At 35.4% G+C, this 21,942-nt stretch overlaps 1 protein-coding gene across 32 annotated transcripts in view; it reads right to left on the bottom strand.

Moving 5' to 3' along the window:
• Positions 1-7,312: 7,312 nt before the first annotated feature.
• LOC138692929 (RNA binding protein fox-1 homolog 2-like) overlaps positions 7,313-21,942 on the bottom strand; it is a 1,380,865-nt gene continuing 1,366,235 nt past the window's right edge. For all 32 annotated transcript variants that reach the window (XM_069816296.1, XM_069816310.1, XM_069816300.1 and 29 more), the window contains 2 exons: positions 13,913-13,976; positions 7,313-10,202 (listed from right to left, as the gene is read on the bottom strand). In XM_069816296.1, coding sequence (XP_069672397.1) covers positions 10,158-10,202; positions 13,913-13,976 — 109 coding nt within the window. In that variant the 3' untranslated portion in view covers positions 7,313-10,157. The remainder of the gene's footprint in view (positions 10,203-13,912; positions 13,977-21,942) is intronic.

Here is a 21,942-nt window from a genome sequence, read left to right as displayed (position 1 = left end):
AATGTTTCACGTTATAAAAAAAAATGTCAGAATTTACAGCACGTAAAAGTTCTCTTCTCCGGAGTGAATGGCTTTAGCCATAATATCTCCCAACCATGCAAAATACACGTTCTGTCCAACGTGATGCCTGTGGGAGCCATGGCTCACGAACATTTTTCTTTGATGCCTTCCATACGCAAAATTTATTGTGCCGACTTTGAGTTCAACTAAAAGTACAGGTACCTAATTTTCATCTCATCTTCATCAATACATTATTTTTCTCCCCCTTCCTTTTTTGTGTTCATTCTTTTGCACCACTATCCCATGGGTCTTCTTCCCCATCTAAGTAGGCCCCTACCTACATGCCCGACCATCTCTTCACACACCAATAGCACTTTTCCTGCAAAATAAAGGCATTTCTCATCACACCAGCAGACCCGACTCTAGAGGAAATGGTCACTGTTACCACCAAGGAGTCATAAAACTTTCTCCAGGTGAATTTCGAACATTTTGGAAAATAATACAATAAATTCTTCCTTCTTACCATTGTTACAAGATGTGCTGTTCACTTCCAAAGAGAGGAAGAAGTACCGGTAGTTCCGTTCATTTTGATGCTGTCACATGTACAACTTACAAGTAGAGTATGATTATAGCATTTCTTATTAATCAGTAATATCTTAATATTCATTCATTCATAATTTTCTGCTCAAGGGCAGGTCTTTCAGGGTTGCAAATCCAACATTCTCCAATCTTCCTTATTTTCTGCTTTCTTTGTAGTCTCCACCACAGACAAATAAATAGAGGTCTCCACACACAATCCATATCCCATAATGTTGTAAATCTTCTCATAAGTTTTCTTTTATCCAGAATTTTTCTCCCATTCACCATTCCTTCCAGTGCAACCTCCACTAGGCAGTTTCTTCTTAGCAATGACCCGTCAATTCCTTTTTTCTCTTCCTGATCAGTTTCAGCATTATACGTTCTTCACTCACTTTTTCTAGCACAGCTTCATTTCTTATTTTGTCTCTCCATTTCACAAGCTCCATTCTTCTCCATATCCATATTTCAAATGCTTCTAGTAGTTTCTCTTCACTTCGTCGTAATGTCTACATTTCTCATCCACAATGGCACACTCCACACAAAGCACTTCACTAGTCTCTTCGTTAGTTCTTTTTCCAGAGATTCGCACAAGACGCTCCTTTTTTCTATTAAAAGATTATTTTGCCATTGCTATCCTCCTTTTGACTTCCTGGCAGCAGCTCACGTTATTGCTTACAGTACACTCCAAGTATTTGAAGATGTCCACTTGTTCCACTGCATAGTTTCGAATTCGCAAGTTTACCATCTTCATTTTTCTTCTGATAACCATAGTCTTCATCTTATTTACATTTATCCTCATCCAATACTGCTCACAGCTATTATTTAGCTCCAGTATAGTGATCTAGTTATGGATAAACAGCCACGAAACGACAGTAGTTTTAATAGTGAATGGGAAGATCAGCATTGTTTTATTCAATACAAAAGCAAACCTGTTTTTTTTTGTATAATGGTAGTGTATGTTCCTAAAAGTGTAATGTAGAATGACATTTTTCCACTACCTCTTTAGAAACTTGTTGCTATAACTGATGGAGCTCCTTCAGTGACTGATAAGCGTAATGGCTTCATTGCTTCTTGTGATATTACTATGGTGTGCTGAAGTACATATATTTCTGTGTAGGAATTCTGCATTACTAGTCTATTATACAGTCACGAAGCTCAATACGTAATAAATATGCATCCATAGATAATTGCTAACCACTAAGATCGCTAATATCGCCTCATTACAATGTGAAATAGTACCGGCACAATCTATTGTTCCTAGCACCCTCACAACTCAAGCTTCGTGACTGTATATACTAGACTGTGACATTACCATATAGTGAAGAATGGGTTCCATTCTACCCATTCTTCATCCTTGTAATAAGCATGAATCATTTCCAAAAATTAATATTTATCTTTGTATTATTCACCAGAGAGCTCAAAGGTGCTGAAGTTCGAGCTTGTCTTGAAAGTTGTATTTTATTGTATTCAGAAGGGATTTAATTAATTTTGAATCTTGCGTACACTACTTTTAACACTTGAATATAAGTAATAAAATTGATTAACTAGCAGACTTACTCACGTTAATTATGTAAGTCTGTGCGGCTTACAGCTGTTTCGGTGCTTCATCACACCATACTCAGAGCCTACTCAATCATCAGGTTTGTTTGCGCTACAAATTTGCAGCCCGCTCAATGTTTTCCAAAAGTTGGTGCCACTGGGTCACAATCCTACCATCTATCCAAAATATGCAGAACCCGAATCACATAAAGTGAAGTGAGTAGGTATTAGATACATACATTATTTCAAGTGAGAAATCTTAGTGTCAGTTTATTACTTCACATAAATTTAATATATTTAATGAATGCTATTACAACAAAAGAAGAAAAAGGTAAAAATAACCAACAATGATGATAACTTTATGGGACAAATTTTGTTCATATTAATCACCTGCAAGTCAGTTTATCAGGGAATGTTGCATAAGAAATATAATAATTTTAATCAGAAATAATATTTCATAATTTGAAATCAACATTACACGATGGTGATTTATTCCAAATCAAATCAGACTGATTCATAGTATTATAAATAATAATAAATTGCTACATAAATGCAATATTTTTGGTATTGGAAGGAATATGCTTAGAATCTCATTACAAATAACTAATATCTTGTAAAATTTATAACCGACATAATACACACTTGCACAATCAATATAAAGTGTGTCATGTTTTTGTAGAAGCTAGAAATGTGCATATATTTAAAACATATAAAAAAAAAATGGCGGGAATCTGAATCTTAGTGGTGGACAAGTCCATATACATAGGGTTCCCAGACATATTGGAAAAAAAATATGGGACACTTATCAGTTATCACTGACTAAGTTTAGTATGTGCACCCATCAAACATGTCAATCTTTCAAAGTATGTGTGTAGTAAGTTTACTACACACACACTTTACTACGGGTAAGTAAACAAATAGTAAACAAAATTGTTAGGGAGCATATTTGCATTAAGTTTAAGCGTCCTTATGTAAGTTGCTTTCAAATTGTTTTTATTAAGTTGTTACAGAAATAGCTACAAAATACACTAAGTTACTCACGTGACAATATTCTTACAAATCAATCTGCCTTGGCCTCGAATTACTTCTTTGAAGAATGAATTTCACCTAACAATTGTTTATTTTGAAGAATCATATCATGAAAAGCAACGCAGTCCCCACTGAAGAATGATTTTACTGTTTTTACAGAAAATTTATTTTTCTCATCAGTCCATAGAGCGTTCATGCAAGAAAATAATCTTTCAACACACGCATTTGTTCCAGAGATACACATAATTAACTCCACTACCCTCTACTTGAGAGTTCTCCTTCAGTACTTTGAAAAAGACCACCCAGACTTCATTTAAATGTTTGGTGTTACAATCACTCGCTTTGAGAAATTAATAACTCACAATAATATTGCTTCATAATAGTCCATCTACAGTCACCTGCAATGATGAAGTGCGATGTTTGTAATATGGAATAGACATAGTAACTTTTCCGTTTTTCTTCAGTTTAGAACTCTAAAATACGGGATGGAAAGTTGTCCCAAAGACTTTTCTTGGGGCAACAGGGCACATTAGCAAAAAATGGAACGATCTCGTATTTTACGGGACGTCTGGGAACCCTACATATACATCACCTCAATTATTATGGCACAGGATTTATTTGGCGTCTACTTAATGGTTAATTATGCTATTTCCACCTTACTGACGAGGAAAACCTACTATTTTATTCAATAAGAACTTCCCAAGAATGTAAAATCACTTCATCAGAATCACATACCTTCCTTGCTAGTCCACATATTAACCAAAGTGCCTTTCTGCATTAACATCAGATCGTAACTGGTATTTTCATCTACAGAAATGTCACCATTTGAAAGAGACAGTCCCATTTTTAGACATACTATCCCATGTCCCGATGGTTCTTATTGATATGCCAAGTAGTTCCTTTTTGTTGGAAAATACAAAAAAGAATCTCACTGAATGAAGTTGCAAAATGGAATGATGTTGAAATGTGTAGGCCAACAGATATCATTAAAAACATAAATCCGAATCAAGCAAGTGAAGTGGATAGGCATTGGATACATACATCATTACAAACATTAGAAACTGGAGATTCCAATATTGATAGCAAAGCCATATTCAACGAATTCGTTTGTGAAGCAATTATTTGCTAGTGCAGACAAAATAACTCAATGGAATAAAGATGAGAACGAAGTCCATATGAGATGAGTAGAAATGTTCCAGTATTTCACCTATCGACAATAAAATTGTCATTTAGAAACATTGCTAAATTTCAGAACTTGGCCTATCCCTGCCTGGAATCTATGCTCCTGTAGAAAGACTTTTTCCCCAGAATGAACAAAATATGGACATAGGAGAAACAAAATTGAAGACTGAAGGCATTGTTAGTTACCAAAGTTAATTTCAAATACAGTTTCTTGACTTTTCCAATTTCTTGTAAAAAAAAAATAGATAAATTATAGTTTATTTAACAGTGCTCGCAACTGCAGAGGTTATATCAGCATCGCCAGTGTGCCGGAATTTTGTCCCGCAGGAGTTCTTTCACATGCCAGTAATCTACTGACATGAGCCTGTCGCATTTAAACACACTTAAATGCCATGACCTCAGCCGGGATCGAACCCGCAACCTCGAGCATAGAAAGCCAGCACTATACCAACTACACTACCAAGGGAAACCCAATTTCTTGTAGGAGAATAAGAAACTTATGGAAATTCCTTCACCATAAACAAATGCTCAATAGCAGTGTTATGAGTGATGTAATTTTGTTAGTTTTTGTAATTTTTTTTATGCTCGACCATGCCGAAATGTAGTAATTATACACCTGGTAGCAGTCCTTTAATGCATATCATTAAAGTACACCTATTCATTAAAGTTCAGGTTTTTGATTATTCTCGGATATGCAATCGAAAGAAAACTATCGAAAGGTCACGGACGCTGAAAAAATTCAATACTGTCGCAGAAGGTTACGTTCTGTTACTATAATAATTAGCGTTAATTGTAAATAATATTCAAATAAATTCAATTTGTCATCTAGTTTTTCAATGTCGAATTCAATTTCAAGGTTATATCAAGACTAATGTTTATCTTACTATTATCAAGGTCGTCGACATTCGTTTCTCGGAAAAAATCAATACTTTCGCGTCTGCGCACATCTCACAATTCATGAGGTAGGCTATTGCACTCACATAATAACATGAATACTTACGAATAATTTCAAGTTAGAAATATGGTCGAGCATAAAAAGTCGTATGAAACTTGCCTATAATGGTAATTAAGACGCTCGTATGAAAATTATGAAACTCACTTGCGCTCGTTTCATAAACATCCTCGCGTCTTAATTACTATCATTATAGGCTCGTTGCATAATGTACTATTATATACAGGACAAGGTAGATTTTAACCTTTAATGCCTACATAGTGTTCACATTATTTTAAAATTAAATTTCTATTTCCGGTACTGAATGTTTTAAGACTAGGTGAAATTGTATTATTATTAAGTATCCTGTTTTGAGCTTTAGAAGTTCTGGTCACATTATACAGGGTGTTTCCGGGCTAGTGTTACAAACTTTCAGGGATGATGGGGAAGGGCACATGTATCAATTTGAGATAAGGCAAAAATTGTTTGTGGAAATGAAATAATTTTATTCCTCTGTACACCTTATTTATGTGTATTTATCTGTACATCTTACACATATTATATTCATCTGACGTTTTTTACGTTGTCTACTTACAGTATTCCATTCAGTGCGCTGTCTGAGAGGTGGGGACAGGAAACTACACTAAAGCAATGCAGATAGCATAATGTGTAACGGACATGGTCGGTCCTGATATGCACGTCTGTAGACAGCAGTGTATGTGTACAAGTTGCAGTGTCCAGTCGATCAGTCCTAGTGAAATGGAGGAGTACACGAGAGCGGAATATGCAGACCTGATTTTCGAATACGGATGAGCCAATGGGAACAGTAGACAAGCTCACAGATTGTATCGGAACAAGTACCCATGTAGGAGACATCCGGCCCATACCATCTTTCCACGACTGTTCCAAAGGTTAAAGGGAGGAGGGCACGTGGTGCCAAATTACAATTCAATTTCCACACAACTATTTTTGCTTGTAACTTTCGACTCAGTCATTTCCGGACCAGGGTTCCTGATCTCAAATTGATACATGTGCCCTTCCCCATCATCCCTGAAAGTTTGTAACACCAGCCCGGAAACACCCTGTATATAGCCACATGACACACTACTCCACTACAGTATAACCTCGACTGTTCTACTGTATACCTGACAAAGGCGGTGATGCACTTATTTCGCAGGTCCTCTGTTCATAAGATGTGGGACATTGTACTTTTCCTTATGACACTCAGAAAAGACCTTGTACAAAGAATGTGATAAAATTCACCTGAAAATTCTATGAGTTCAAACTTTGGGATATTGAGGAGGAGGTAGGAGGAGTTCCAGTGGAATAACAACAGTGAAATACAATTTTTGCAAGTTTCCAAAATTAATTTTTGTTGCATTTTTTTTTTAATTAAGACCAAGCTTACTAATTCTAGAGACAGTGATTAGAAGTGTCAAAGACGAGACATGTGAAGGTCTATCAAACACTAAAAATGAGACCATTCTCGAGGTGAACTGAACTGTAACCTTCAAGGACGTTGTAACCTCAAATGTTTCCCTAAAAAAAGAGAGAGACAGAAGGGAAGTGTTGAAACAAACAACTTGTACCAAATATGTTTGAAGATAATGAGTAGTTTATTAAGTTAACTTTTAACCTTCATGGCTTACATATTATATGGAAAATGTCATAATTAAAATTAACATGACACTCATTGTCAAATATTTTATTATTTTATTCAACTTTAAACTGATGGCACACTATTATTTCTATTATTATTGCAAAACTTGTAACAGTGGAAATGTTATCGTCATAACTAACAATGAATAAATATAGTGTTTTGTTCAATGCTGAAAGAGGTTTACAATCACAATAATGAAACTGTGTTAGTACGGTTCTCATAGAGATACCTTTCGCATAAGACACCAAAATATAGTGTTTTGAAATTATTTTAAAAAATATAACAATGTTAAATTAATTTGAAGTGCACAAATATCTCAATGATAGGTGTACCAACAAGATTCACTCATGACTTTCTGAAAACATGAAGAAATAAAAGAAGACAAACTCCTGTGAAAGTTGATAGCATGTTTTATTCCATGAATACACAGACAATACGGCAAGTAACAATGTTGAGACTTTGTACATTCTGGCTGAGATTCACTCTACTGCTTTCCTCTCCCACACATTAATACTCGCTCACTATTCTTCAAAAAGTTGCATATATAAATCTCATTTTCCATCTCTTGTACATTCTCATGAAAATACCTACAGCTTGCATGTGCACATAAAATCTACATTGTCGAGAAACAGCTGTAGACATCACATGTTGCCATATTTACCTGAACAAAACTAAAACGGCATGGTTCTCACAGAGGAAGAGCCATACGTAATTTAAAAATATAATAACAGAGATAAACATAATGGGTTCACATTACATATAAAAAGATCTCTTCATTTGTGCTTGCTTATGTTAGATTACAACCAATGTGCAGAGAAGTTTTAAATTGTGCCAAAACGGAAGACGTTAGGGTTTTGAAAAGTTTCAACAGCCTGCCTTACCTTCTAACTAGAGCAGGGTTAGAGAGATTTGAAAACAGTATTAATTATAGGATTTAAATGCAGGCCAATGCAATTTGTCATCTTCCGGCATGCATACCGCTTTTTGAAATTGAGCACATAAAATACTGGTCATGTCTTTGGTTCTTCAATGCCACTCGGGTATCAGTGGTTGTTGCCAAAAACTCCCCACGCTTCCAAATTCGGACCAATATGAAAGGCGGTAACAAGCTCCTGCCTAGGTTCAAACTTGCAATTCTAGAAAATTATGAAAAATGTCCCAACCGTCATCACACATTTGCATCGGTTGCTACTTTTCCTTTCAAATATTGAATATAAAACATGTCTCTACATGAGAGCTGCTGGAAATATAATTGTATGTAGTGTTAATGTTACTATAAGTCTACATTTTATACTTCCTAGCTAGCGAACTAAAAACTGTGTATTTTACATCTAAATTAAATCCCTGGCGGGATCATGTAAAGAGTTGATTTGACAAAGAATCACAAAGCAGAATACACATTACAGTCAGTGTTTTTTTTCCCTACAACTAACCTACCGGTACCTAACCTACCTAACACAAACATTGGAACGTGTTTAATTGTCTCGTTCACACCATTGCAACTGTCACTCATGAGTCACTGCCATTCACACGATGAGTTTTAAGAGAGAGCTTTTCGTGAAAACTGACTTAAATGTAGAGGTACACACAAACACTGATTAAAAAGTAGTCAAACCGATATGTCCACTTCAGATCTGCATATCCTTCCAGCCCAGGACATCACCGTGCTAAAAGGACACAGATTATGGGCCAACAAAACAGCCACTGTCTGGTAGTAACAAAACCTTTCATGTTACCAATTTTTTAGCATTCCTAATGAGATACCGGCACAATTAATGCTGCCTATCAGTTTCAAGGGTCTTCAAATTGTCCGAATCTAACTCGACTAAAATTTAGGCCTACTGTTTAGTGGCCCACAACCATCCTTCACATTTATATCTTTATACAGTTCTGTTCTGTTTGATACATTGCGAATTTTGAGGCATAACAGAAAAACGAAAACAGCAGAGAATCCACCCTCCTCTTCGCTTCTTACTGAGTATATTTTAAAGTGGTTTGTGTAAGACCTCTTCTTATAGGAAACTAAATTTAATTGTGAAACGTGTGTCATAAATGTAACAAGACTAATTACCGATATCTGAAGCCTCATGTGAATCTTTTTCGAAAATATTTTATCACATGTATACAAACCCACCTCGCAGTGGATGTTTGATGAGTATATCAACAGCATGAGACTCTACATCCATTATGTACAAGAAATGTAGCGTTAAATCGATGCTTTCAACTGACCTGGCTCAGAGCTCCAACTTGAAATGACACATCTGTGCTCAGATATGTTTTTCCAACACAAACAATTTATTATTCTATTAATATTGTACTAGTAACGACTGTATTTGTAATAAATATGTAAGTGGGGAAATTAATGGTGAGCAATTAAACAATTCATAACGATAAAGTGCCAGAATCTGGACAAATCTTCGATAATATAAGAAACTTACATCAATTGACAGAAATCTCCAACTAGGAGTGCAGGACATTGCAGTGTTTGTTACTGCTCTAAAGTCTGGTGGTCAGTTGCCTTAGTTTTGAGAACTGAAACAACTGAACACCAGACTCTCAAACGGAACTGTGAAGCTCACTTGGCAGTTGTTGACGGGAAATAAACTAAGGAGGGTGGTTTTCAGATATCTGTGCCACAATCTACTGGCGAGAATCAAATGAAGAATACATGGTCTTTTTCTCAGGGAAAATCCCCTGCTTTATACACAGGCAATCAAATGTATGATTAAAAAAAAAAAAAAAAGATACAAATCAATTAATCAATATCAGAATATTCAACACCATTTCATTTTCAATTTAGTTGTTCCTGTGTTGAGTTGGAAGCTTTGTCAAAATCCGTACCCAATGTAAGAGTGGGAAACAAATTACATATAACCCGAAATACTACAAATAAAATAAAAAAAATTAACTCAACCCTTCAAATTCATAACTAGAAGTGAAGAGATCTGAGTCCTACCAATCATTCCAACCACAGGGCACATGGTAGGTGTGATCACTGCATGTCTGTCCCAGCCATCTAACATAGCTGCCGAACTATGTAACACTTCCACTCTCTTGCCGCACAACGAGACGACAGGATAGTCCTCCAACAATTCAGAGCTCAATGAATGCCATAGTAGCAGATGACATGTGATATTTGACGAGATGATGATACGTTAATAAAGTGATGGATGAGGCAAGGTGCAAGTTGTGGTTATGTCATGTATTCTGGTGTCATACTGTCTTATTATAGACACTTCAGTATGGTGCAAACCGATTGTATCCACTTCGGTATACTGCCGCCTGAAACATAAGTAAAGATTACATTTGTACATGAATAAAAAAAGAATCTTCATGATAAGGTAAATAATACAGTGAAACCTGTTCAAATCGAAACCTGAATAATCCAGAATCCTGTCTATTTCGGAACAATTTATTGGTCCCAGCGAAATTTATATGTATTATGTGTAATTTTTCCTGAATAAAACGGAAACAATATTTTGGACACACTATATTTTGTAACTATATTTTGAAACAGCGTGTAATTTCAAGGAATATACGAAATATGTAGGTCACTAAGATAAAAACAAGTTTTCTTTGCAAAATTCTAAAGGGTACGAGTGTGTGTTGGCCTGTCGGTCATAAATTTTATTACCCTGTTGACTAGGCAGACGAGTCCCTGCAAAGATTTTCACACCCGTATACTGTCGTAGCTGAACAGAGCGCAAGTGTAGTGATTTCCAGGTAAAAAAGTGGCATAAAATGTGGCATTAACATTAAGTGATGAAGTAAAAAGTTATCGAGATAAAGGAAAATTAGAAACAAAGTCTATGTGAAATAATATTGAAGTACATTTGTGGAAAACTCAGGTGTGACACTTAAAAAAATAAAGATCATAATGAGTGAGTGGCATGCGGCCAATATTGGTGACACAAAAGGAACCAGAAAGCAACTGGTTATGTGGAAATAAATGAGCTGTTGTGGGAGTGGGTTCTTCATGACCTTTCAAAGAACAAGCCAATTTCTGGATCTATTCTGCAAAGCAAGCCATTGAACTGGGAAAGAAATTAAATAAACCAGAATTCAAGGCTTCTAATAGATGGCTCCTAGTCCAATTAGTTAATAACGTGCAGTGATATGCAGTACAGTATTAGAGTATAGTGTTAGATATTAAATAGAATGAGATTAGTAAACTTTAATAATGTTTAATGACTAATGAGTGAGTTACGATAATATTTATACAGAAAATGAGATTTTAATCAAGATGATTCACCAACGTAATAAGCGACAGAAAGCTGATTTAATGTGATGAGTGTTAAATGGAATATTTTGTACTTCTTGCAGTTTGCGGCATGCCATTTTGTTTTTCATGTATATGAATGACAAAATATTCCATTTCAATGTCACACCTGAATAATACGGAAACCTGTCCACAATGGAAAAAAAATTAGGACCATATCACTTCCGTCTTGAACAGGTTTTACTGTATTAAAAATCTCTCTAAATAAGAAAATTCAAAGGTAAAGTCAATTTCGGCATGCTGGAAATCACTAACAGCAAAAATCTCATCACGTTATTTCAGGTCAGTTGCATTTACAAGTTACTCCAACATTTCTCAAACATTTTGAAAGTAAGTGCCACTTTAATTTTAGCAGTTCTACAATTCACCGTGAATGACTGAAATTTCCTAAACCTGTACTTGTAAACCACCACATGAAAATTTGAATAATTCGAAACAGAATTCTATTAACAGTCAGTAAATATAAATGAGCAATCAATGGCTTTTCTTGCAGTTTTTCTTGTAGTTCAGCCAAAAATTTAACTCCTACAGATGCGAAAGTAAAAGAAGAACTGGTCGAATATGATACAGACTTCATAGATTTGTACATTATGCACATGGAATCCTGGGTTTTAAGAATCCCACTTATTCCATATTTCAGTGATTGACAGATGCATAAAAGAAAAGAACGAGATAGTCCATTTCTACCACACACACTTTCAACTAAAGGCCCTTCATAAATTCAATATGTTGTAGCTGCAACTTGGAAAATTCAGGTGGCCGAAATTTTGTTTCTGGGTATGTACATGCAATATAATGGGGACCTTTTTTTTAATTTTATTATTGTTTACAGGAGGCTTAATTTATGCGAGAACTTTTTCTGTCCTTTCTTCATTGAACAATGCCAAGTATTAATATTAATTATGCAAATGATTTTTCCTGAAAATGTAGATTGAATTACTAACACTTCGTATATGTAACATTTTTCTTTTATATGCAGTATCAATATTATTCAGGATTTCATCCAGGTGACCCAAGATCGATCTCCGGTCAGGTCTAGGCAGAATTTGTGGTGGACAAAACAGACATTGCAGAGTCTTTCTCGGGGTACTCCCATTTCCTTCTATCATTCCAATAACACTCTTCACCTCCCCATCATGTCATCTATCATCCACAATAATAAAAATAGACTGGGGTATGTCTGCAGGTAGTACGGGTTTCCAATGCTGATCTAGGTTCTAAGGGCTTGGGCTCATCAGTAGATGATGGGACCTTGCCTATAGTGCCACCATCTGTTAGCATTGGATTTACGAATGCCATCTGGGCTATCCATCAAATTTAGACAATCATTACATATAGGGCATACAATGGGCCTAAAAGATGTTAAGTGCAAAGACTCATCCTGGATCCAGCCCTCATGAAATCAATCAATCAATCAATCAATCAATCAATCAATCAATCAATCAATCAATCAATCAATCATTCTTGCTATTATCGAAATCACTCGTAATTTCTACATATGAATCCAGATCACTATTCATGTAAGTAGAAGAATCAACAGAAACATAATCTCTTTTTTGTGTTGATGTTACTGTTCAATTTTCTATTGTTTTAATAAATGTCTAAAAAAACACATACAGTAAAATCCCTCGTAACCAGCATCCAAATAACTGGCAATACCAAAACAACGTCACTTTTGGATGGGGGGGGGGGGGGAAGTTTAAATCTGCCAGATTGCCACAATCTGTGCCTTCAAGTTTTGCCACATTAGGAAGTTCGTACGAACTCTCATTTTCAGTGAATATTCGAATCTAAAATGTATGTATTATTTGTGTCATGTGATGTGTTTCAATAAAGAATAATCACAAAGTTTTTATGTTTATTTAGTTATGCTCAGGCCATCAGTCTTGCCACATTAGGAAGTTCGCACGAACTTTCGTTTTCAGTGAATATTCTAACCTAAAATTATTATATTATTTGTGTTGTGTAATGTGTTTTACTAAAGAAAATTCATACAGTTTTTATGTTTATTTAGTTATGTTCGGGCCGTCAGTGTTGCCACATAGGAAGTTCGCACGCACTTTTATTTTCAGTGAATGTTAGAACCTAGAATTAGTGTAGGTTATTATTTGTGTTGTGTGATGTGCTTTAATAAGAAAAACCCACATAGTTTTTATGTTTATTCAGTTATGAGCAAGTGATAGAGAAATAAGCTTCATATGGCTGCCGTTTCAACATTTGGCACCATGAAATACGAACGTTTTTTTTTTTTTTTTGTATATATAAGTATTTATTCAATTATCTGGCAAATCTCGTATCTGGAACTAGCTTGGTCCCTTTGTTGCTGGTTAAGTAAGATTCTACTGTATAACACAAAATCTTTGTAGCCTGTCAGAAAGTTCACAGACAACTTGCAATATATTTTATATTAACAAAACTTTCTAACAAAATTAATTTGGTAATGCTTCGCAATCCTTCACCCACCTTAAATTACCGGTACAAAAACTACAACATATTGCACAAATAAATTAATATTTCTACCAATTAATAAATTTACATTGTGGTCAACAACCAAAACATGAAAATTTAATCTCTTGCAAGTGCAGGTGGAATGAAACAAATCAAATCTGTTAATAAAATCGTGACGCTAATTTTTGAAGTCAAAAGACATACCTATACTGTAGTAATTAACTCTTAGTAAAACACATTGTTACACCTCAATGTGAATACATACCCCGTATCCAGCAACTGGCCCTATGCTATGGCCAAGGTAAGGGTCTGCATATTCACGGCCGTAACTAGAGAAAGAAAAAGAAAGAAAATTGGAAATGCAAAGAAAATTTAAATTTATAATTTAACTAATTTAAGAGCAATTAAAATATTCATATGCCATTAATATACTTTGACAACATGAGGAAAGTATGGGGATTACATACATCTCTATTTCTAACACATTATTTATATCACAATTTCATTTGTATCTGAAGCACTAAAGACTATATGGTACACACACTTACAGGAGTTTCATCTCATTATGTCAAACTGTGATGATAGTACATTATGTAGTTTTCAATTAATAAACATTCGTTTTCAGTGACATACACAAATACAGTACATATTAACTTAAATCCTTAATTATGACAATATGTATTAAAATTATATAATATTTGCTTATATTGTTGCTTACATACACAATTACTTTAACAAGGACGATAAAGTAACAAGAATCTACCTACAATTCGATAAAGCGGTAGTTGTATACTATTATGGTACACTGTTCCTAGAAATTGTTGTCAACATGGTAAAACTTAATGTATACTTTTATGGAGGTCTGAAGAAAAACGTATAATTGAACTGCATTTCAACACACCTGAAAGTGTTTGAAGAGTATATGGAAAAAACAAGTTAAGTCAATTTAAAGCCAACTTTCAGTCCATAAAACAGTACTCAAATTTATAACACATATTCTTGAACAATGTAAGATTATTATATATAATAATAATAAATTTAGCTTCCCTTATGAAAAGGTTGCCAGATTTGACAAAGCATATGACATATAATTTGGAAACACACATAAAAGGTAAAATGATAAACATTTGAAACGGTTAGGGAATCGAATATACAAAATGTCAAATTTACACCTAAGTAGTGTTTGTGCCCATTTACAGTTAAGAAAGGGGAAAAAAAATATATCACCAGATAGGTTAGAATGATTTGAATGCCATATACCGCGAGAAAAATAATAGTATGGATTTATTGGCATTGATATCTAAACCAATCAACAGCCATCGGTTAAGATAACTTGAAATTTCCATTATCACTCCCATACAATGATTTCTCAATATCTGAACCAATCCTTTGAGGGCACTAATGGCTATTTCCTTCACAATGCTGTGTGTTAGCCCCAGGTTTTTATATTTGTTGGCACAGAAGGAAGATATGGTACCTCGTGCTCCCTCCATCAGCTTCTCAGAACCAAAGCTGACTGATATAAAAGGCGACCCATTCCACCGCTAAAATGTACCGTGTTCTGTCACAGTCTACTATATACAGTCACGAAGCTTGAGTTTTGAGGGTGCTAGAAACAATAGACTGTAATGGTACTATTTTGCATTGCCTGTAATGAGGCGATATTAGTGATCCTAGTGGTGAGCAACTATCTAATGTTTGCATATTTACTATTTATTGAACTTCGCGACTGTATATACTAGACTGTGGTTCCGTACCATTAAAAGCACAAAAAAGTTGTCATTTCATTTTACCTTATTGTTTTCTCAGTATGGTCCGAAAGATTTAATGTAATCAGAAAAATGTAGTGTAAATCTTAAAACATTAACTAGGCCACAAGACTGTCTGTGTACGATCGAACACGAATTGCTGCTCGAATGGAGGTGTGGCAGTCCCCAATTATGGTGCAGAGATATGGAGAATGGTGAAAGGAAGAAATGTGATGCTGGACTACAAGACCATCAAGAGACTTCACACCAACTTGATTCACACTGGCTCAGTTACGCAGCAGAAGGGTGCTGGCCGACCAAAAACATGATCACAGAGGAGGCCACAGCAGCCGCTACTGAGGCCTTCCAGAGAAGTCCTAAGAAATCCATTCAACAGTACCAGCGGGAATCTGGTGTATCCTATGGGTCCATGCAGTGGTTGTTAAAGGAAATGAATTGGCGGGCATGGAAACCACACTTTGTGCAAGCTCTGTTATGTGAGGACTGTGATATCAGAATGGAGACTGCGGAGTCTCTACTAGCATGGATTCAAGAGGAACCTAACCTTCTGTGACAGACGAGAGGAGTGTGTGGCCGGGTGCCAAATGAAATGCTTGTGAGAGCAGTACAGAACGTTCAGCCACGTCTGGAAAAATGTGCAGCAAATGCTGGTGCTTATATAGAATTTTAATATTGGTGGAATTTTAAGCAATCCTAATGACTGGACTATTAGTTCATGCTACTTTGATCCTGCCATGTTAATTCATTTATTTTTGATAAACGAATAAAAAGTTGGACATAAATATGGGTCACCCACAGTAATTTTGTTGACTCAGATCATTCGCTCGGAAAATAATTTGAATATACGTCTCTGTTTAAAGTGGCATAAGTACAACAATGTATCTCACTGATACCATTTAGTTCTTCCTTCTCTGGTAGAAAAATAAGCCCTAAACTTGTCTTCAACATTAAATGATTCAGTAGAATTAATGCTATCAAATAGGACGATATTCACTATAAAGAAAACAGCACAGCTGACGAACGCTGAGCAATCATCTCCAATGTTGTTCACTCAGTGATGATTGTCGTAATGGAACCATAGCTTTAAATTTCAGACTCCAATCAAGAAAATTTTACGAAACTGACTTAATGAACAGTATGCACCTTGTTCTTCCAAGTCATCTTCGTTTAACAACATATGATTATTTTACACACAAAAAGAGTCAGTTATATTGGACTGCTTGCTTTCATTTGCTCCTAAAGAATAAACCATGGCCTCCAATTGTGATAACTGTTCACATTCTTACATTTTCACGGCAAACCTAATGATAAGTAGATTTATTTAGAACAAATAAATTACAGTTTGTAATTTCCTGGATTTAATATACGATCATGTAAGTGTGAAATGTGTATATCCGAATTAGATTAACATGGAAAAGTATAAGAAATTTGCCAGCACCTCAGAAAAAAAAAAAGAGTTGTGTGAAAAATGTGTTAAGTGTAAAACATATAAAGGAAAATAGTGGAAGAGTGGGGAGCGATGGTGGGAAGGGCATACGAGATAAAGAAATCTTTATACAAATCTAATACTAACCACACACACTCCCTCCCTTTCTTTTTTCTCTCTCCACTAGAATGGTCTAGTGTGTTACAGCTTCTGCTTTGCCTAACCCTGCCATACTAGACGAAAAGTTTTCTGGGCTATGAGGCCGTGGTCCATTGGTTGTGTGACCAAACGTTTCGTTCACTGCTGCGGTGAACATCTTCAGTGGTGTAGATTGCTGATGCGGGTGGTTCTACTGTGCATGCCGATGACATTCTGCGCTGGCTGTATCGTTGTATATATAGTGTGTGAGGGGGGCAGCTTGCTGTTGTCACCTTGGTCCACACTCGAATGTGCTTTGCGGGCAGGCTCGCTGTTGCCTACGCGATCCGCATCTGGGGTTGTGTTGCTTAATTGTGCTACGTGGGCGGGTTTGACATTGGTTTTTCTTAATGCCAGATACCAGGCCTTATTAACCTTGAGGCCTTCCTTTTTGCGATTGAAATTAATCCTATATTTATATATTTCAATCGCCTCTCAGTGTAGTCTCGCGTAGAAATGTGGTGTGTCACTGAGTGTAAAGGTGTCTTCAAACCTAATTTTATGTTCACCTTCCAGATAAGCATGTTCAGCTATGGCCGACTTATCTACGTGGCCAAGGCGACAGTTCCTTCTGTGTTCGGAGATTCAAGTCTTGAAACTCCGCTGTGTCGTCCCTACGTAAACTGACCCACATGAGCACGGGATCCTGTAGACCCCGTAGATGACAATCTGTCGCGTTTGTCCTTGGCTGAGCGTAGGCTGTTGCGTATCTGCTTGGTGGGCAGGAAGTTAGTGTCCACCTTGTGCCGGTTGAGGATCTTGCTTATCCGGTCCGTGACTTGCTTGTAATAGGGCAAGAACACCGTGCCTCTCTTCGTGTGGTCTTGGCCTGACTCTGGTGATGCCTTCTTCCTCGGTTTCAAGACTCTTTTTATCTCTGCCACGGCGTAGCCATTAGCAGTTAGGGCTGATTGTAGGTGGTCGATTTCTTGGTCTACATGTTGGGGGGTCACACAACCAACGGACCATGGCCTCATAGCCCGGAAAACTTTTCTCCTATTGATGCCGGCCATGAAAATCTACACTCTAATACCTGCTAAAACAGTCGTTTCATAATCTAATACTACAGCGAACAGAAGTGTAAATTGTAGTCACTCAAACGGTACATGTTACATGTGGCTTTTTTTTTAAGTGGGTTATTTTATGACGTTTTATCAACATCTTAGGTTATTTGGCGTCTGAATGAGATGAAGGTGATAATACCGGTGAAATGAGTCGGGGGTCCAGCACCAATAGTTACCCAGCATTTGCTCATATTAGGTTGAGGGAAAACTCCAGAAAAAACCTCAACCAGGAACTTGCCTCGACCGGGATTCCAACCCGGATTTTGCAGTCAGATGTGCTAACCGTTACTTCGGACTGTAATGTTCTTAAGAAGAGTATTTGTTACATTAGTTTTTAATAAACGAATTTTACGAAGTTTCAGCATATTTTCGTGTTCTATTTGCTGTAAAAGTTATACATGTGTTATGTAGCCAACATAATAAACATTTTATTATTTTTCCTCTGTAATCATTGTCCAAGAGGTACTGTTACACAATAAATACCGTAAACTGGGGTTACTTTGAACACAGAGGAAACTTTGAACATTTTTCAGAAAATCATATTTAGGTTTCTACATGCTGCACTTGTTATAGATGGAGATAAATTTGGTATGAGAATGATTTTATGATAATTTACCTCCATCTATAACAAATTGCAGCATGTAGAAACCTAAATATGATTTTGTGAAAAAAATGTTCAAAGTTTCCTCTGTGTTCAAAGTAACCCCAGTTTACGGTATGTTAATGTACTAAATAAAGGCTATCAACTTATTTCTACTGAAAATAAAACATACCTGCTGAAGAGAAACATTCCTGGTACGGATATTTGAGTTATGTTAACAATTTGAGGAAGAGCAACTGGTAGTTCATCCTCTTTGCAGTCTATAATATCCTAATTTAATTTACATACTGATACACAAAATAGCATAAAACTATTAACAAACAGGAACTCATCCAATATGATGTTTCAAGTATTCACGGAACATAGCTATGAGAGAAAAACGCTAATTTTTGCATCCTGTTATGATCGTCACTGCATAATTTCACTAACTTGCTGTAGTGCCTTAAGTGCACAGCAAATGAACAAAGCCATTACACTTTCTACTTCTATTCACTATTAAATACAAAGTATAGAAGCTCATTTGCAAGTTTCTTAATGATGAATTTAACTTTTTATGTTTTCTAAATCACATACAGTGTAACTAATGACCAGGGAACGGATTTATATGGACTAAAAATATATGAAATATGTAAATATATATGTAGTTATTTTTACCAAAATATGGAATTAAATATGGATTTTTACCAAAATATGGAATTAAATATGGACTTAAAATTATAAAAAAATGACTATGTACGTTAAATATTGGTACATTTTAATCAAACTAAACAAAAAATATAATGGACGTACCTTATCTTCCAATGTAGTTTCAACAAAACACAATTTTTATTGTCTGTTACCATAACAATAGGTTACAAACATTTCTTTCAAGTGCTGAAAAGTGAATCTTCTTCTATTGTCTCTGAGGATAGATTTATACTGACTAAAAGAGCGTTCGACGTCACAAGAAGTAACTGGTACATAATTCAATTTCACAATGTCTGCTGGGGATAAGTCCAAGTTAATCTTCACTGTTGATTCACCACTCATCACAGCAACAACCTTTTGTAGTTCTTCATATCCAGGGTTTTTTGAAAGTACAGTGTCCACCTTAGCTCTTACTGCATCTGCAACTTTACCTCTACCACGATTCAGTTGTTCCACAGTACTATTTATAATTTCAAAACTTTCAGATAGTGAAAGGTGCCTATTTTGGAGACTTTTGAGCGTTTTTATGATGCATGAAAATGTATGCTGAATGTGAGCTAAGTCATTCTTCACACTTATGTCACAGGTAACTGTTTTCGCAGTATCAATTGAGACTGCATCTTCAGAGTCCAATGCAAGGAGAACATTGTTAATAGAGTCTATATGTTCGGCATAATATTCAACTGCTTCTAGCCATGTACCCCATCTAGTTAAAATTGGCTTTGGTGGCAATGGAATTTCAGGGTACATTTCTTTCAACACGTTAACTCTACTGGGAGCTTTGAGAAATACTTTTTTCACTGATGAAATCAACAAATCTACTTTAGGGAAATTGTCTCTGACCACTTCTGCCACACGATGAAATGCATGCTCCACACAAGTAAAATGAGTCAATTTAGGATATACAACAGATAATGCTTGTCCAGCTTTGACCATATAAGGGGCAGCATCGCTAATAAAGAATAACACATTATCGTACATAATACCCTTTGGCCACAGGATACCCATAGCTTCGTTGAACAGTTTAACTATAGTTTTGTTATTGCACTTTTCTAGAACATCACAATGTAAAAGAATTCGTTCAGAATATTGTTCACTTAACAAACCGATAACTACATTACCAACAAGTCTACCTTCTTTGTCGGGAGTCTCATCAATGGAAACCCAAATTGAACTATCTTTAATTTCATCTCTTATCTTCTGTATTGTCTCATCGTAGATGGATGGAGCATACGTCTTCCTAAGTGTTGACTCATCCGGGATTGTATGTTGAGTATATTTTTCAAGGAATTCCCTGAAGACCTTATTCTTTAGTTTGTAGAGAGGAATATCAGCAGAGATGAGAGAACGGCACAGGTCGATGTTAAACTCAGATCTTACATTCGATGTTGTTGGTTGTGTTAAAAACAATTGTCTCTGCTTGGAATTTAGTTGTTTGTTGGCCTGATGTTTACTAGTTGTAATGTGTTGTTGCACCAGGAACTTTTGTGTAGATGATACTGCACACTGACACAAATTACAAAATAATATTTTATTGTCAGTTGATAAACCATCTTCTTTAAATTCTGAAATGTAACTTGTTAGTTTTGATTTTAAATTGACTGAATGACGTACTTTTGGCATATTTACCGTCTTTATAGTATGATTTACAAAACTGAACCTATGTGTACTCTGACTGGCATTTAACTGTTGAGCTGCACAACTGAAGTCTGTTAAAAATTTTAAATTAAATTAATACAGTTTTGTAACTTACTTTCCCATTGTTGATAGGACTGCTAATTTTCAAATAACTCTGATGTTAAAGGGATTACTGAACATGTGTTTAAATCTCTATTGTTGAAATGTATTTTTAAAAGTTAATGGAATTTTGTTTTGTTTTATTGTTAAACCTAATATAATATGGACTGTTTTATATGAAATATGGAAAATATATGGAAATTAACGAAAATATGTACTAAACTCTAAAATATGGAAAAATATGGAAAATAAAAGTAGGATTTTTCAACCCTACACATTGTGAAACATAAAGATAATGCAAAATATAAATTATATTAGCTTTATAAGTAAATATGTATTTACATATAAATCCTTTCCCTGCTAATGACATTTCTTTTGTCATTTTTTTCAAATTACCAGTAATTTGATGTCTTTTAAGAGATGTTATTTTGTGTCTTAATTAAAGAAAATGAATGATGTAAACTATGCAAAATCTTCTTTCTGTTCTTATGGCCAGCAGTTCTGGCTAAGGATGTCATCGTATGACCCCATAGCAAATCCTGTCACTTATTTATATTTATCTTAACATCTCATTCATGATCATTCCCTCTTCTCACTTATTCCGTGAATATCCGCAAATGAGAATTTAATGAAATACAGAATATTAAAAAAGTGAAACTGTTATGACAAAATCAATTTTTTTTCTATTGTACATTGTATATAATTTTGTTTGATGCAATTTGTTTCACTAGTCACTATACATTAATTTTTGTAATGCTCTATTATAAGTCTTCAGGATTACGTAACTTCCACTACAAATAAAACAGATTTGGG

This window comes from Periplaneta americana, chromosome 17 (genome assembly GCF_040183065.1).
Source record: "Periplaneta americana isolate PAMFEO1 chromosome 17, P.americana_PAMFEO1_priV1, whole genome shotgun sequence".
NCBI classification, from domain to species: domain Eukaryota; kingdom Metazoa; phylum Arthropoda; class Insecta; order Blattodea; family Blattidae; genus Periplaneta; species Periplaneta americana.
The sequence above is the reverse complement of the archived record's forward strand: the minus strand, read 5'-3'. Positions and strand labels throughout refer to the sequence as shown.